The sequence below is a fragment of the Anoplopoma fimbria genome, chromosome 10 (assembly GCF_027596085.1).
Source record: "Anoplopoma fimbria isolate UVic2021 breed Golden Eagle Sablefish chromosome 10, Afim_UVic_2022, whole genome shotgun sequence".
NCBI lineage: Eukaryota > Metazoa > Chordata > Actinopteri > Perciformes > Anoplopomatidae > Anoplopoma > Anoplopoma fimbria.
The window spans coordinates 15,844,531-15,862,825 of record NC_072458.1 but is presented as its reverse complement, the minus strand read 5'-3'; the positions used below and the strand labels follow the sequence as shown (position 1 = coordinate 15,862,825).

The following is an 18,295-nucleotide window of genomic DNA, read 5'->3' as shown; positions in this document are numbered from 1 at the left end:
CATGCAAGGTGCCACCTGCACATCAGGACTATCCAACCATTCACACTCAGTCATTAGTGAAGGCACAGCCTTCGGGAGCAATTTGGGTTTAAGTTTATTGCCCAAGGACACATCGACATGGACTACCGGAGCTGGGGATCGACCAGACGATCCTCTGATTGAAGGACGACCAGCTCTATCTCCACCCTTATGATAACATTTGAAATGGAGGTACAATCACTCTCTTTTTGTGGCGCACTCACCGTGCTCCCCCATCTGCTGAGAGTAGGTGCTGTTGTAAGTCTGTAGCAGCCTGTCAGACAGTACTGAGGGCACAACTCTCGCTGTGCTCCCTGGTCTCCTGGTATCTCACACATTGTTAGAGCTTCTTGATCACGCTCATCGCCTCCCGCTTTGTTTCTCCGGAGCTCGAGGCGCGCTGACCGCTAAGCATCTTCTTTTCTGCAGGTTGATCTGAACTCAACGGTGAGTCACTGACATACATCATCATCATCATCATCATCAGCTCACACACAATGTGTTGACATTTTTTTTCACATTCAGCGCCATTTGCAGACAGGTACACCTACCGACGCGTTTATTGTTCAAACGCACCGCTTTCATTCCGAAACAACTCCGCCTCGGGGGAACCAGGCACGGTTAGAATAAAGTGGTCGAATACTTCTCTCATGTCTCTCATGTCTCTCATGTCAGAGCGCAGTGGCTGTGATGCTGTACCGATATGGACGAGGGCAGATAGGATGCTCAGGTCTTTGGAATCAGCGACACTTCTCATATTTATCTTGCAGAGCTCATGTAATGAATCGATGGATTGTATCTGACGTTGTGAATGATTTGGTGTGTTAGTCATCATTTCACCATAGCACGCTCGCCACAGCGGCTGTTCCAGCAGACGGAACCATTGTAGGGACTGTTGACTGTGTACCATCAGCAGGGGCGCTTCTAGTCAGCGGAGATCCGCGGCCGAATCTTTCCATTGAGTCGAGAGGGTCCTGGGGGCGGGGCAACTGTTCTGATTGGTTTGCCCTTTCCCTTCACACTGCAGATTAGTGGATGGTGTAATGCACCTGTAAACTGTCTGGTGATGGTGCTTACCCAGTATGCCAGCTGGGTAGCCAGCCCACAGACCATGCTGTGAGCTAGCTGGAGGTCTCTCAAGAGACCCATCTCGTGATGTGCAGGTTGCAGTTGTTGTAGTTATTGCAGGTCATAAAAATAACATCTCTGGATAATAGCGGATTAGTGAAATCCTACACCATTAATGAGGAAAAGCAGTAAAACAATTTTTCTTAAAGAATTCACCTCTGGCAGTGGGTGGGGATAAACCTGGTGTTTGCATAATGTGTCACTGGAAGCTGGTGAGAGCAGTGCACGTCTCTGTGGTCTCGCCATGGGTCCGTCTGGCCCGGACAGCTGAGGCAGTATGGTTGCGAACAGCACCGTTTGCTGCTACCGGACCACTAATTTAGCACACCCGCTGGAGTATCCAGGCGGTAGTCTCTAAATTAAAGCAAGTCATTTCTTGGGATGGGCTGCGGGTGTATGATGCATGTAACAAACAATATGTCTACTATATATCTACATCTACATCACCTTCTGTATCTAATCTTACCACCACATTGCACCTGTGGTATAAAAAGGTATATTTAAAATATATTAATGCATTTTATTAGTGGAAAGTTGTTTTAAATATAAGTTTCCATTATATTAAGTTGAGTACAGATTTGTTTTTGTACTTATAATATGTCCCTCTCTTATCTGACCCCGCCCGATTCCACACGTGCAGGATCAAAAGAATGAGTGTGGGCCGGGGCCATGCTTTGATCCATATATACTTATTTATTTAAATTCGTGATCTATTTTGTAAACTGGTATTCTGGTTATTATTACTTCAACATCATAGTTAACTGGCAAAAATATCCTGTTGTTTACTTTTACATATATGAAACTAATTTAAACCAAGCTATGGTTTGAACAATATATAAACACTCATCCTAGCTTGTAATCTCACTGAATTGCCATTATATTTCACTTCAGTTAAATACTTAAAGTGGCACACTTTATTGAACAATGAATTGAGAAAGATCAATTTAAGGCAGAGTGTAAAGGATTTGGCAGCATCTAGCAGTGATTTGAACATCTCCCGTGTTCATCAACATTTAGATTTTCATAAATGAGTTCATAAATGTCACTATTAACACCAGCAGTGGTATGTTTCACCCACTACAGTCATCATTTAAGTAAAAACATCCCTTTGAAGATGTTCCTCTTCTGTATTGTATTTAATGTGCTTTATTTTGGTGGATTTTTTTAAGGGCATAAAGCATCACCATGGATTAAACTGTTCACACAGGAAGGTTGTTTTCACTCTATTTTTACTCTTTAACCAGAAGTTTGCTATTAATTCATCTTAATACTCTCTGTTTGACACTGTTGTACTCGGATAATTCTTGTTATGCAGATTTCTGTCCCCATGAACAGCTTCCTCATATTTACTTTAAATGTGTCAGATTTATAACAACTGGCTTTAATCAGGAGTTCCAACCCTTTCGTAACTTAAGGCCCACTACTAAAGAAAAATCTAGAAGACCCCCTTTCCAAAGAAATGAGAAAAAAAGCACAACATGGCAAAAATAGTCCACTCTCAGTTGTAATGAGCAAAATAAATATGCTCACCATCATGAATCCATATCTCATGTATTAAGGTCATATTTCCTCACCCCATGCTTTGGAGCTGTTACTGGTGATGATTGTCTCCCACATCACTCTTCCATTTCAAAAACCCATCCATGTTGTGTCCCTGCCAAAATCTAAAAAGGCATTTTATATCAAGGTTCTGTATGTGTATATTAGCTAGCTACACCTGGATCACTTACAGAGCTGGTTTCACCCTTTAGGTCTATATACCCATATAAACCAGTCCACCCAGAACTATTCTTCTGTTTTTCCTTAGTCTTACTTTGTTAGTTTTTAAGTTAAAATTGAAATATAAAAAACCAAGATACTCATATAATATTTTTCCTTGTAAAAACTGACTTTTTTTTCCTGTAGCTGACTGTTGTTTGGTGATACAGCACAACATTCTACGAGCAGGCACTTTCATCAGCATTACAGTAAACCATATAATATCAGAGCTGGATGTGACTGTCTGGCCCATATGTCCCCTTTAATTAGAGGACAGATGGTGAATGTTGTTTCCCTGAGATACGGACTGTGGCTCAGGTAAACAAAGAAAAGGATTGATGCGAAAACTAAAAGACTAACAGACGAAAAACAACAAAACAGGTGTAGGAGGGGAACAAAGACCACATGCTCTGCCAGAGATGAGAGACTCGCTGCAATTATTGGACAATCATCCATAAGTGGGACATGTCAAAGAAATGAGGACATCCAGCAGGAACTTTCACCTCATTTTTTTTCATGATTGTATCAGGGCCGTAACAAATAGTTGAAAGCTTTATTTCTAACATTGACATTTCAATTCGAAATCATCATTTGAATGCTCCTGCTTCTTTTTTTTCATTCGGTATTTCTGCACAGTGTCAGATAAAGATCAGACTAATATTAATATTATTTGTAAAATTAAAATCCAGTGGTGGCTGTATTGTTTCCTACTTGTTTTATCCAAATATTTACAATAACTCCAGAGCGTTGTAAAGTCCAAAAGTCAGTAATTATTGAAAAAAGATAGATGTAATACACTTTTTTCTAAAAATCCCAACATGTTTTTATCGAAATATTCTGTGTTCACCTTTCTAAAACAGCATCTTCACTACGGTCCAAAAACAATTTGCTCTCCAGCTTGCTTGAGGTGGGCTAGCAGAAATCTAACTGCACCATTAATTCAATTTATATATAACCACAATGGCATCAAATCATACTACTAAACAATCATTTCAAATAATAAAAGTCAATTTCATAGTAATTTTATACATTTGGCCAATGCGTTAGTAAACGTTTTTTAGATATTGTCGTCTATTAAAGCCTTTTTCGATGATGGTTTTAATATGAGATGCATTAATCTCATATTAATGCTACGCCCTTTAAATAACGTAAATTTCCTTCCTTTTCCAACTGCAGTCATGTTGCTCCCCTGGTGTACCCTTGAAGTCACCATTCTGCAAGAATAGCAAAACTTGAAAAGAAACAAACCTTGCAAGATGTTGGCCAGTTGGTTTGTGTACATCACACAGAGCTGGATGTAAACAGGATAGAGGCTGTGTGTCGCACACTGCAGTAAAACCCATACTGAGACACATATTGTGAATGCGCTGTGGTCATGTCCAAAGAACCCGAATGATATTGGCATTTCCCTCATGTCATCAAAAAATGCTAGATTTGGAATAATGGGAAACTCCAAATGCATTATGCTGTTTATGTGACCCCTATCAAATTCTGAATATTGCCATACTCTGAATAATAGTGGAATATTAGAGTGCATGTAAACATAGTCACTGTTAGTACACCTATGTACAACTGCAGCCTTGAGTTACTGACCCAATCCCTCATTTTCTACTATGTAAATGTCAACTATATTGAGTTTTGCAGACAGATTCTTGTTAAAACATCTCCAGTCAAGGTCCGCTTACTGAGCAAACTTATTCTGTGTAGAACACTGTTTGGGAAACAAGTGAGAAATCTAAGTGGTCGACAAAATTGAAAATGTATGTTTTTCTGCTACATTAAGAAAAAAAAACTGATGCTTTGTGTCTGTAATGGATTTACACAACCATGCAAGGTGCCACCTGCATGAACTGCCGATCCTCTGATTGAAGGACAACCCGTTCCTCCACTGAGCCACAGTCGCCCCTCTTGTGTATGATAGTGTTTAGTTGACTTTGGGTATAGTAGTTTTACATGATAATCATAACTGAAAGAGAACTGACTACCTTTTTCTTAAGCTTTCAACTGAATTTTATGGTATCCTTCATCTGATCATTTTATGATATGCCAGTGAGATGAAAAGCTAGTTATTGGACCTTCAGTTAAGAATATTTTGTCCAACAAGTCATTCGTTTTTTGTAGTGGATAGTTACATTTTGAAAGTGATGAAACAAGTTTGACATGTTTCGAGGATAAGTCTGTCTCCCTGTATAACACTTTTTCAACTACACCACCATCTACAAGTTTCATCCAGTAGTCGGCAAATTTTGCACAGTTTATATAGGGCTGGAAGAACACTCCATTAGTTTTTATCCACCTTTTTGGCATGACTTTAGCGGTTGCGATGGGGCAGTTCACTGGTTGGTCCTGACAGAAATATTGGATGGAGTGTGATGAAATATGGTAGACATTCATGTTTATCCTTAAGATGAATTGAAAGGACTTTTGATCTAGTGCCATCCACAGGTCAACATTTCAATTGGTCCAGGACTTTGAGTTATGACTGAATTCCTTCAGAACTACTGACATTCCTTAGCAGTACTTTGTGTTTGGTGCAGAGTAGCTTATGTTCACATGCTAAAATGCTGAAATAAGATTGTGAACAGGGTAAACCAAAAACATTGAGAGTATGTCAGCATTTTGGCCTTACCATCGAGCTCAGAGCAAGTGACTGTAGACTCTTGTTTTACTATAATTAGTTTCCATAGGAGTGACTATTTAAAGTACCAAATTAAGTGCTGGCTGCCCGGTGGTGTAGCAGGACCAGCCCGGGTTCGATCGCGGGCTGGACAGGCGGCCTGTCAGAAGTTTGCATGTTCTCCCCATAGCAGCGTTGGTTCTCTCCGGGTTCTCCGCCTTCCAACCACAGTTTTCCAAAGACATGCAGCTTAGGTTAACTGATAACTCTAAGGTGTGGTTGTCTGTCGCTATGTGTCAGCCCTGTGATAGTCTGGACATTTGACCCCATTCCCTTGATGTCAGCTGGAATAGGCTCCAGCCCCCCGTGACCCTGAACAGGATAAGCAGTTAAAGATAATGGATGGATGAAAGTGAAGGGCCATAACTCCTCATCACGTAAACATGCACAGTGAAACACATCATCTGTGAGCATGTCATATATCATCATACTGGACATGTTGATAACATGATGCATTCATATATCAACACGATTGGTATTATTAAGACTATTCGGAAAGTAACTCTTAACTCAACGCTACCCATATATGAACTTTGTTGTATTACCGTTGACATGTCTGTTCAGTTCTCCTGTGCATTGTGCAACTGTCAGTCAGCATGTCAGCCAGTCAGCATGTTTGTCTATCATTTGGATATTTTGATGCAGATTTAGATGCAGATAAAAAGTGATTATTTCAATAATTGTGCAACCTTTTTATAGTTTACGGTGGGAAATGCAGTTTGATATTTGTCAGAATGGAACCGTTCCCTTTAACTGCCTGTACTTGGATACTTCTTCACCTGCTCAATGTCTCAGAATGTCTCTGCTTCCATCACTGATTGCTGTGGTCTATTTTATAGTTAGGGGTGTGACCCCATACTGCCCCCTCCCTACACAGATGCTCTGTTGTTACTCAACTTTTTTTGTGTTTTAGGGTTTTTAATTTATGTCTTTCATCTAATATTCCCCACATCTGATTTCATGTGGGTCAGGCCAACTTGCAGTAGCTGGGTTGTTTCCAGAGCTCAGCCAGCAGAGTGGCTCTGTGTGCATCCAGCGGTGACTGATAGACATTCAGACATCAGCAGACAGCAGCCTTTAATCCCACACAGGGCCCGATTAATTTTAAAGCCGATTTCAATCCCTAAGCTCACTTTCAGCACTCTGACACAAGCTACCAAGCATCCAGATAGACGGTTATGTTTAAGAACGTTTTTTACTTCAAACAAATGCATTTGAGTTTTAACCTTTGAACCAGACTTTAGTCCAAATCTAAGAATCCATTTTAAATTTTAAAACTGATGGCCTACATCAAACAATGTCACCAGATCATTTGCTGTGTGTTTTGTTGCTCAATGATGAAAACAGGATATTTTCCATCTCTTGAGCTTCAGAACATTGTCTGAATGTTAAATGAAGAGGTGGATAAAGGCAGAAATATAATTGTGTATGGTCTGTGGGGTGTTTGATGACATTTGCTTGTATAGCGGCTCTGACCTCTGACCTCACAGCAGCACATAGTAGAAACATGTTTGACCTATAGAATGTCTTCTACAGTGGAGCCAGGCGGCAACCTCAGTGTCTGAGAAGTCTAATACCTCATTAAACATATGCCCAATCCCATTTAGTAAATTATGTTTCCATTAAGAGTAAAATAGACCATAAAGAAGACTATGCTTTAGGGCGGGTATACCTTGGCCATGACAGGTCTCTACCATGACGTTGTCTGGGAGTTGTCAGTGTTTTTGTCTTTGAACTTTAACCCTTTTACAGTGTGTTTAACTTCTTGAACGTTAATTGTAACATTTTGGTCATCTAAAATGTCTTATTTAGCGTCTATGAGTTGCTAACCACTCTAGGCAATAAAATAAAAAACGTTTAACTCCCATTGGTGCCGATCTGTGTGTGTCCACTAACAACAGTGTTTTGTGGTTAGTAAATGTGACTTTAGATTCTCATGGAATATGGCTATAGAGGATAATTACTTTTGCTACCACTGATAAGCCTCCACGAACAGCTAAATAGTTAGCAGAAATGATATTTAATATTCATAATTATATTTTCATAGTTCTTTAAGAGTTGTCTTGAGTTTTTGTTAGCTTGGACTGAGCCCTTCATCTCTACATAGAAAGCCTCTGCACAAATTTGATTCTAATTGAAACATTTACCGAAATAAGCTTTCGGTTTTGATCATCGAAATCAAAAGCAGGATCAGCTGTTCTCCAAGGATTTACTCAACATCGAAAAAGGTGCAGCAGACTTTTAGATGTTCCGCACCCACAGCGGACCACCAAGCCAGACATGCCGGACCAACCAAACTACCCCTGTGAGGAGAGGGAGGAGAGCCGAGATTGGAAGCTAAGCTAACCCAGCTATAGGAACAAAGGCTACTCTACTACCCAGCTCTACTACTGCAGGCTGTCTGACGCCTGGTCACAGGAAAATAAGATGAATTAAATCAGACTTCAGGTAACCTGCCTACGGGAGGTCAGTGAACGTTGAATCCATGTGTTCGCTGAGACCTGGCTCCATCATTCATCCCAGATAAAGCAGCAATTGACTGGCAAACCGCAAGACAGAGAGCAGGACTCGGCTGGACTCACAATATTTTCCTAATGTTTAATTTAAAATTTGAAGATGTCGGCCATACTGCCCAGAGAATTGTTTTGTTGCTGCTGTTTATATCCCTTATGATGCAACAGCTGCATTTTGTTGTGCATGTCAGTGTTGCATAATGACAATAAATTATTCTTGAATCCTTGATGTTTAGTGTGTTCTAGTCGAGATGCAGTAATGTGTTCAAAACAACAGCCCAAAATAATGTACAGAACTTTAACTAGCATCAGAATTTCATGTGTTTCACACAGATTCTTGCCTGCAAACATTTTTCATCCAGTTCATCTGAATGGTTGATTACGTCCTCCACAGAGATATCAAAATCCATAACTAATTGTGTGTTAGACTCAATGTTACTTTGTTGCATATGAAATCTGAACTGATTATTATCATAATACAAATGTCAAGTGACTGAGGATCTAGAGGAACAACCCACACCGCTCATTATTTTGAATTAGCTCCACCTTTTCAGTCTTCTGTCTGCTGCTCAGTATACAGGCAAATACACTGTACCAGATGGCCGTAGAACTAGAGGCCAGGAAGTGAGACAGTCAACTGTGGGAACAAGCCTGATTTTTTTCCAGCAAACTGCTCATTTCACTGATTCTGTAGAACACCTGTGCTGACTGAACAATCAGCCATGAGAACGTGAGCTTCCTGTTTGTATGCTCAGCTCTCGTTATACACCTGGAGCTTTGGAGCCCACGTTCTAACTTTCTCTGCCCTGTCAGCACACGTATGGCTGTGCCAGCATCCACTCAGCACTGCAGCCGGCCAGCAGCTTCGGAAGCTTCAAGTGGTGCGAGTTGTGATTTCTGTCCATCCTCAAACTGCAAGCAGACCTTAAAGTGTTGTATCAGGTTCCATAATAACAGTAATGTAACTCAACTCCTATTCGAACCCGACTTTACCATGCTGGACAGTAGAGCCATGACATGCATCAGCAAATCACTTTCATATTTCTGATATTCTTTTGCCGCTCATATTTACACCTGTGTGCCGTCCCCGTATGATAGTTTTACGTCGTCGCACAGCGACACAGACAAGTAAAGTCACACACACACACACACACACACACACACACACACACACACACACACACACACACACACACACACACACACACACACACTTAGACACCACATGTTGTGAGTGAAGAACACACAAAGTTCACAATTTGTCAAAACTGTATGTTTAAAATAAGTTGTGTATGAACAACCTTAATAAATGTTATACCCTAATACAATGTATGGTTTGACCACATCTAAAGCCAAACATGTTCATAACTGTTATGAATGGCCACGCGTTCGTTTTTTAAATTTTATTCTTATTTTAGTTTTATTTACCTCTTATTAGTTAACTCTTTCTGTATTGCTGTCTGTGATCTTCTGTGACATCCAAATTTGATGTGATGAAGGTTTATCTTAACTTAACTTAGCTCAGCCTTACTTTCCCTCTCTTCTAGTGCTGTAGCCTGTACGTAGGGTTAGTTAGTACTTCCGTACTTGTGACTTGAAGACTCTGGTTATGTGCTCTGAGAGTCCAACTAGGATGCCTCTGGTCTCTGGTCAGTTAACAGTGTCTGTCCTGGCCTGAAATATATATGCTTTTTCAATCATTTTGACATTTATTTCAATGATGGAATTCATGTTTAGCTGGATGGGGTTTTATTAAACGTATGAAAAATCTGTGAAGGACAAAGTGTACTCAGGACAATACAGGACAGGAGAGAGGCTGCTGAAAGGATATTTTTCTTGAAAAATATAGTCCATACAGTGAACGTTTACCTGTAAGACTGCTGTCTGCACGGTGGCTGCAGCTCATTGACTGGCCTGCTTGATACTGAAGAACCACTCAAAACTGTGATCCTCTCACAATGTGCAGAGTTTGACATTAGAAGGTTGTTGATCTGCTGTGTGTGTACGACCAGGACTGTGTGACATCACAAATGGTTTGAAAGCTGATCATGGTCTAGTTTTTGGACGATGCCACATAGGTGTGATGTGGAAATTTGAAGCAGTAGGCAACTCTTGAAACAATAACAAATTTGCATGTTAATGGATAATAATAATAATAATAATAATAATAATAACCATAACCGTAATCAGAATAATCTATATCATCATGATCATAATAATATAATGTATAATAATCATAATAATATCAATAATTATAATGATCAATGTATGAATGGATGTGAATGATGACATGTAGTGTTAATCAGCTTTGAGTGATCAGAAGACTGTATGGCAATATTTACAATTTACCATATAATAATAATAGTAATAATAATAATAAAGGCAGTCAAAGGCGCCGTTTCAACCTGGTATTAAGATATGTTCTTCGCTTGTCTGATCTGGATTAGCTTGTACACAGGGCTGTTTCTGTTTTTTAAATTTATTTATTTATTTCTCCACAGCTGTTGCCATGACAACAGACGAGGCGGAGAGTCACCAGAAGAAGCCGAGGCAGCAGGAGGAAGCGGGCCAGGACGCCAGGCCCCCCTCACCAGAGGAGGAGCAGCTCCGGCCACGCAACCGCAACTCGGCCGGCCGAGGCCTCTCCCGCCTCTTCTCCTCATTCCTGAAGAAGCGCTCGCAGTGCGAGAGTGAGGCGGGAGAGAAGGACGGCAAGGAAGAAGAAGAAGAAGAAGAAGCTAAAGCCCCCATCGCTGACCCTGAACCTGAACTCAGGACCGAGGGAGAAGTGGCCCTGGACCAGCACTCGGTGAGCAGTGCTGAGGCTCAGGTCAGTCTACAGTATATCAGAAGCTCTCTTCACACAATTCTCTGTTAAATAAATGACTGATCATTCATTGGACATTGCTAACTAATGCTTTCAGACAGTTTCTATTCTGAATCCCTGATGAGCATTGAGGAGGCTTGCCCCCCTCTTTTCACAGGGAATCCACTGATACATTTTCACTTCCATTCACTTTTTGACTTTATTAGAGACTTCTCATTGAATGACAGGACGTTTAGGTTGGGACTCGCGTTTCATTTGTATTTGCTGTTACAATGTATGTAAAGTGTTTTGCTGTGATCTGAAAACTTTCCGGAAAAAACAGCATGTTAGCAGCAGCTTCAGTGCTTTAGTCAGTGACACCCAAGATGCATTCACAGAGCCCAACACACATTCACTGTAGTTACAGTGATTACAGTGGAGAGCAGGCTTGAAGCTTGAAAAGACTGTTCAGCTCAAGTACTGATCTACACAGGAGGTGTTTCAGTCCTCTGTCTTAACTTTCTTTTTACTGCTTTGAGACACGGCACTGTGACACACAGTGGATCGGCCGTCCTCAACACGTCCTGATGTACAAATAAATCATGCTGTCTGGAAGCAAGACGTTAACGAGCGTTACAGGCGTATCAGCCATTGCTAAGGAACACATATGCATGTAAGACAATTCAACTTGATTGTTACCAGATAGATGTATTATTTATTGGGCTATGCATGAACAAACAATTGCCTAATTATATCGTTTGTATAAAAAAGTAAGGAGACAAAGACATAAAAAGTAGCAACAGGTTGATGTGTTTAGTGGTAAAACTGCGAATGTCAAGACTAAATGTTTCACAGGAAAACACATAATTAAGAGTGTGTAGACTGCTTTGTAATTAAAGTGTGTCTTGTCAGGCTGTCCAGGTAGAGAAGAAAGAAGTTGAGGAGGAGGAGGGTGGAAAGGACAAAGAGAACAACAAGGAGAAAGGAGAGGAGGCTGCCCTGGAGAAGGAAGACGAGGACAAGCAGAAGGAGGAGGAGAAGGAGGAGGAGAAGGAGTCTGGTCCTGAAGGAGGCAGTAAGAGAGAGGAGGAGGAGGAGGAGGAGGAGGAGGAGAAGATGACAGAGGAGGAGGCCAAAGCTCCCAGAGCTCCTCGCCGACCCAAGACCATGCAGATCAGAGTCACCCTGCTGGATGACGCTCTTTATGAGTGTGAGCTTGATGTAAGAGCTTTATCTATCTTTATTCTTTCATTCATTATGCACACATTTTATAATGATATTCAACATAGAACTATAAGACCTCACACTGAGCAAGCTGGAACCCCAAAATATTTACCCCTTGTTTTTGATAATGACTTAAAATGATTAAGCAATTCTTAAAATTGATAAATTCATTAACATCTCATCACATTTCCTGATTCAAGCTTCTGAAATCCTTTTCTTGTCATGTAAGGGAATATCTTTGGCTTCTGCACTGTTTTTCTGACAACAAATCTGAAACCTTGGATTCACGGAAACTACGATGATTTACTATTTTGTAACATTTCATAGACCAAACGGACGAGAAAATAATCAGCACAATCATCGATAATGAAAGAAATCCTAGAGAAATACCCAGAGCAATCTCAACCAGACCAAGCCATTCTGAAGCTTTTTATATCAGACTGATGCAAAATGATGTAGGGTTTGTTGGAAAATTCTACCTGCAGATCTGCAGCAATGGGCAAACACTTTGCCCTGGCCTAGTCACTTAGGAGGAAACTGGTTCCCCAAAGGGTCCAAGCACCCTTCACACTATTTTTGATTGGTGGAGAACATCTGGGGAATTTGGCCTCTGAATAATTTGTTGAAACCTTGGATTCCCACCACACTTCTATCAAGTTCAGACTGCTGACCAGCCACTTGAAGATACATTTTTTTGAATGTCGCAACCTTCAAAGTAACAGTCTTCACATCCACTGGACAGCTGGATTCAATTATTGTTTAAACTCACCAAGACTATATATACCCACGCCTTACCTCACGGTAGCTAGTACCGCTCTCTAGATCCTTACCCAGATTGCAACCCAAAAGGAAATGGAAAACATCCAGTGTTTAACTCAGACTCTCTTTAACTAACTTCAGTATCACCCCCATTTGTGGCATGTCCAATGTTCTCCGAGAAACCAATCACAACCTGTGTATTTTCAAAGGTGACAAAATGGCTCTCTGGAACTATTTGTCCTGCAGCATCAAATCAACATGACTTTTTGAATGGTAACGCCTCCAAATGGCTACAAGTCATCCTTCAGGTTCTCACTGGATCAGATCACAGTCCAAACTCAAAACACTTCAATATTTGGTTTAAGAAAGAAAGGGGTGACACATTACCATATCTTCACAAATACTGTGACAATCATCTCTATCCAAACATTACCCCCAGGTCCCTCTAGACCCTTATCAATAGCATACTCAGCTTTTCTCCTCCACTGGACAAAGACACACAAAGGTTAACACGAAGGCCAATTGGACCCCATTCCAACGTTTCCTCATTATCTTTTATCTTAGAAACATTGCCTCAATGGAACACCTCCATTCTTGATCACAATCTAAAAAGCATCCTGCGAACAGCAAAGGCCACCTTCCCACATGCAGAAATTTACAACAACCAACTAATCCTGGCACTTTCCATCATATCCCTCTCCCAAACAGGAATCCTTTTATACAGATTCAGCTGTCATACATTGGATGGCAAGCACTGCAAGGGAGTTGTAAAACCACTGGAAAGTTTTTTAGGCTATCTAAAAACTTGAATCCAAATGGATGATCAATCAGTCATGGATCACTCCTCAAACTTTTAACTAACCTCAGTGTAACACCAATTACTGATGAGGAGTTTCCCCTTCATTCCTACAGCTAAGTCTGTTAAGAATCACATACACTCACTGACAGTACACAGCTTTTCTTCTCTGTCTGGTATCACTGACACCGAAAGCTCTGCAACATTTTTTTAAACACTAATCTGATAAACCTTTTCCTCTTCGTCCACAATCTTCTTAGAAATCATATTCTGCAGATCCCCTGAAGGAACTTCTTGTCTAATTCCAAATGGACCACCACATGATTTGAAATCTGAAACTTAACAGGAGAATGATGAACTATAAGAGCTCGAGCCTTGATGGATCTGTAACAGAATACCTCCATTGCCATAAAACTCAGTCAGTCAAAGCTGGTTTAATGTTTAGTTGGAAAGAAAGGCTCCTTGTGGTTACAGTATATCTCAGGGTTAGGGTCCTCTTCTCAACTGAGTCCCTGACTGCTGTTAAACAGTCCAGTAGGAAAACTGACCGCTCCCCTGAGCCTTTGTGCTGTTCTCACCATCTGCTCAGTCATATTCAGCACATTAATTAATACATTGTCCTTTATGTGATGTCAGGTTGTAATTATTCAGTTTCTTGTTCTCCGCATGCATGTGTATGTCAGAAACATGCAAAAGGTCAGGAGCTCTTCATGAAGGTGTGTGACCACCTCAACCTGCTGGAGAAAGACTACTATGGCCTGGTCATCTGGGAGACAGCCACCATGAAGGTGAGCATCATTAGGTAGTATTCCAACAATCCCAACCTCGGTGTTTGATTAGGACAAGATGAGGGCAGATCTTTATATGTTAATGTAATTGATGGAAAGAGTTACCCGTTGCCCTCACTGTTGAAGGACTTCTTACACTGAACAATGTTTGATGATATCATACCTACCTCATTTATTTTTACCAGACTTGGATGGACTTAACCAAGGAGATCCGCAGGCAGGTACAAGGTGAGCGAAACTTACCCAAAAATGCATCCTCTGTTCTCATTTTCCGGTTTCTAATCCATGTTTACTATTATTTCATCACACCCTCCTTTTCTTTCTCAAGGTGCCAACTATAATTTCACTTTTAATGTGAAATTCTATCCACCAGACCCAGCCCAACTGTCTGAGGACATAACAAGGTACTACATTGGTTCCAGTGATTTTGTCGACTACTACCTGAACATCAGTTTATTGTATCAAATGCCTAATGGGGACAGGATTTATTTCTCCAAATGAGACAATAGGAATAGGATAGGAAAACATTGCATTCCGTATTCAAAGATTCATGTGATTTTTAGGGGAAATGATGCGGGCGTCCAACCATATAACTCACAAACCAACACAATAATTGCCAAAAGTCAAACATTAAAACAATGAATGAACTAGGATGCTAAGCAAATATATATATTTTTTGTCAAAGTTTGACCTTTTTTTAAATGGTAGTCTTAAACCTCTGGAAGTCAGCAACAGTGGCTCTAGCCTGCTGGGCAAGAGCTGAAATACATAATTAATTTCCTTGGACCTGTTCCTCAAGGCTGATTGAATACAAGATCACAATAAAGCCTTTTGATTTAAACATTGTAGAACAATAACCTGTTATTATGAATCCATAGTTCCATACAGACTCCATATGATCCCTGTTTGTGCATTGCAGGTACTACCTGTGTCTCCAGCTGCGGAAGGACATCCTGCAGGGCCGCCTTCCCTGTTCTTTTGTCACCCTGTCCCTGCTGGGCTCCTACGCCCTGCAGTCGGAGCTGGGCGAGTACGACCCTGAGGTGCACGGCAACGAATACACTAAGGATATGAAAATGGCCCAGGGTCAGACCAAGGAGCTGGAGGAAAAAATGATGGAACTGCACCGCACATACAGGTCAGAACTCTGCCTTGGTGTTTCACATTCTTTACCCAAAAAGTCAAATCAGTATTGTCTGCAAAATGCACTCAAGTATCTTGATTAAATGTAGCGAGGATGATAGTGCACCTGCCTCTAAAGTATCTTTAAGTAGTATGAATGGAATTACTACGTAACAATGAAAAATATGTACTAAATTATAGCACATGAGTAAATGCACCTCACTTTAACTTTTGACTATGTCACTCAACAGAACCAACTCCATTACTGTATTATGTGTAAACTTCACATGAACTACATCACAAAGGACTGCTTGAATAAAAGATAAATCAGATATGAGGGGAAGAGACACTTTCCCTGCTCTTCCAAAAAAGCCCATCTTTGAGGGATTTCATGAAATCTTCCATCCTGATACCTTAAATGTAAATGATGGCTGTAAAATCAGAACCACTTTCAGTATTCATATCAAAGCATCTTCACAGTCACAGTAACTAAAGAGTTTGTGGGATTCCTGCTGTGATGTTGTGGCAGGTCAATGAGTCCAGCCCAGGCAGACCTGATGTTCCTGGAGAATGCCAAGAAACTCTCCATGTATGGAGTGGACCTTCACCAGGCCAAGGTGAGCACAGGATGTAGGACCTAGGTTTGCATATTGATGGTAAGGACATGTCCCTAATAATATTTTGGGTGGACAGGAGTGTTCCTACCAATATTTGAGGAAACATAGAGAAATATGCTTCTCATGACCTCATAACTGGTCCGGACCTCAGTTCTTTTTTCCTCTAAAAACTTCCATCTCTATGCATCGGTATGATGTGAATGTGCTCGGTGGAATGTGATGGTGGAACATTGCAGATGAAATATTGAGTGGAATATCCATGAATATAAGCAGAAAACTTCCCCGGAATGAAAGCGTGTGACAGTCATCGTTTCCTGGGGGAGGACCTCTAGACCCCCCGCATTCTATGTGTTACCACCAACCTAAACCCTCATCACTACTAAATGCTTGACAAAGTGCCTAGTAAGTAGTAGGTCATCCTTTAGATCCAAGTATCCGTCATCGCTGAAATACAAGAGACAATCCACTTGATCAGCCTTTCAATTCTCTGTGACAGCAAACAGCATAACTGTAAAACAAAAAAACAAACATCATGTGCTTGCTGCTTTCTCTGTTAGTATTGTAATATCATGCATCAGAGAAGGGTGCATGCTTGGCCTAAAAGCAGGGAGACATGTGACTTTTCACAGCTGAAATCAGGTCAATCTGTTTATGTCAGAGCAGGAATTTAACCAGATGTGGAAGAGGACTATACTGCCCCCTGTGGAAGATGGTGAGCAGTACAAGAAAGCTGCATCATTAAACAACTTTCCTTCATACATGGATTGTCATTGGTAGTAGTGCATACTATACAGGAGTTAATATTCCAAAAACACATGGTGTGTACTGATCACCACTATTGGGAGCACTTTAGGAGAGTCTAGAATAAACCATTTACATGTAAAATGTGTGTAAATATTACAATGTCATCATTACTTTATTAGTATTTACAATTAACTGGAAAAGATATAACAAATTTATGTTAAAAGTAAATTTTTTAGAATGTTAAAGAACCTTAAACCTGTATTGAATTAGCTTACAGAAACAATTCTTAGAGCCAATAGCAAGTGTACAAACAAAACTTGCAAGTTGTAAATAGCATGAACTCAAAGATTATCTTCAGATCTGTAATTGCTTTTTGTTGGCTGATAAGGCAGAAACCTAAAAGTGAGAATGGCTGAAAATAAGAATCTCTATATCTCATGAATTTAAATGAAGGGGCTGGATACAGAACTATTTATTTCATAAGCTCCAATAAGACAAAACAAAACAAGGACCAAGGAAGAAGATGACCCATTGTTGTCTTTTAGTTCTGGTCCGGTTCATGTTCACTAACAAACCCAGAAACAAGCAATATGGACTGACTGGTACCTCATTCATTAGACAATTTTAGTTACATCATGTGGCATTATTAGCACTACGTGGACAGAAGCAGGAAAATGTCGTTCTAACGGACAGGTCATGCTGCACTTTACCTTATGTGACCAATTCTTTGGTCTATACCAGAGTTTGACGGACGAAATGAACAGAATCAAACAGGCAAACCCACCACAGGGTCTTTAAAAACAAGTCAGGTGTGAACTTAAAATCCCATTTACGATCACAAAATTAAGTGGTTGGTGTACTTTGCTTTTACACCACAAAGGCACTGCATCAATCTTCATGGGCCTGGACTGTTTGTCGTGTGGTTGTTTAGTTGGTTTGACTGGCAGCTTTCACACCCGACTGAAGGAGCCGAACCCAACAGTTTAGGTGTGAAACAGCCAGGTTGCAAGGTGACGCATGATTTGACGCATGTTAATTGAAGCCGATAGCACACACTAAATTCTCATACAGACAGAAGGAGAGGAGCCCGTATGTGCTGATCCAGGGAGGAGTAGTGATAAAACTGTTGCCCCTATGACTTCAACCTGCACATACCTCGCCCTTCAGACAAAACTCTGCACCCCCACCATCAAATACTCATTAGGAGGAGGAATGGTGGTTAGCCCTCCAACAGATTGGAGGCAGAGACTGGAGGCTGACTGAAGCTGAAGAAGCCTTGTGTTTGAACTCAAGATCTTACTTTATGTTAGTTGTTCATTCCAGGCTCCCTCAGAAGGTCTTGGCT

The 18,295-nt window shown here is 40.7% G+C and overlaps 1 protein-coding gene across 3 annotated transcripts in view; it reads left to right on the top strand.

The window, feature by feature from the left end:
* The first annotated feature begins 293 nt into the window (after window positions 1-293).
* epb41a (erythrocyte membrane protein band 4.1a) overlaps window positions 294-18,295 on the top strand; it is a 74,194-nt gene continuing 56,192 nt past the window's right edge. For all 3 annotated transcript variants that reach the window (XM_054606675.1, XM_054606677.1, XM_054606676.1), the window contains exons 1-8: window positions 294-465; window positions 10,596-10,924; window positions 11,813-12,121; window positions 14,363-14,467; window positions 14,653-14,695; window positions 14,796-14,871; window positions 15,387-15,605; window positions 16,119-16,206. In XM_054606675.1, coding sequence (XP_054462650.1) covers window positions 10,604-10,924; window positions 11,813-12,121; window positions 14,363-14,467; window positions 14,653-14,695; window positions 14,796-14,871; window positions 15,387-15,605; window positions 16,119-16,206 — 1,161 coding nt within the window. In that variant the 5' untranslated portion in view covers window positions 294-465; window positions 10,596-10,603. The remainder of the gene's footprint in view (window positions 466-10,595; window positions 10,925-11,812; window positions 12,122-14,362; window positions 14,468-14,652; window positions 14,696-14,795; window positions 14,872-15,386; window positions 15,606-16,118; window positions 16,207-18,295) is intronic.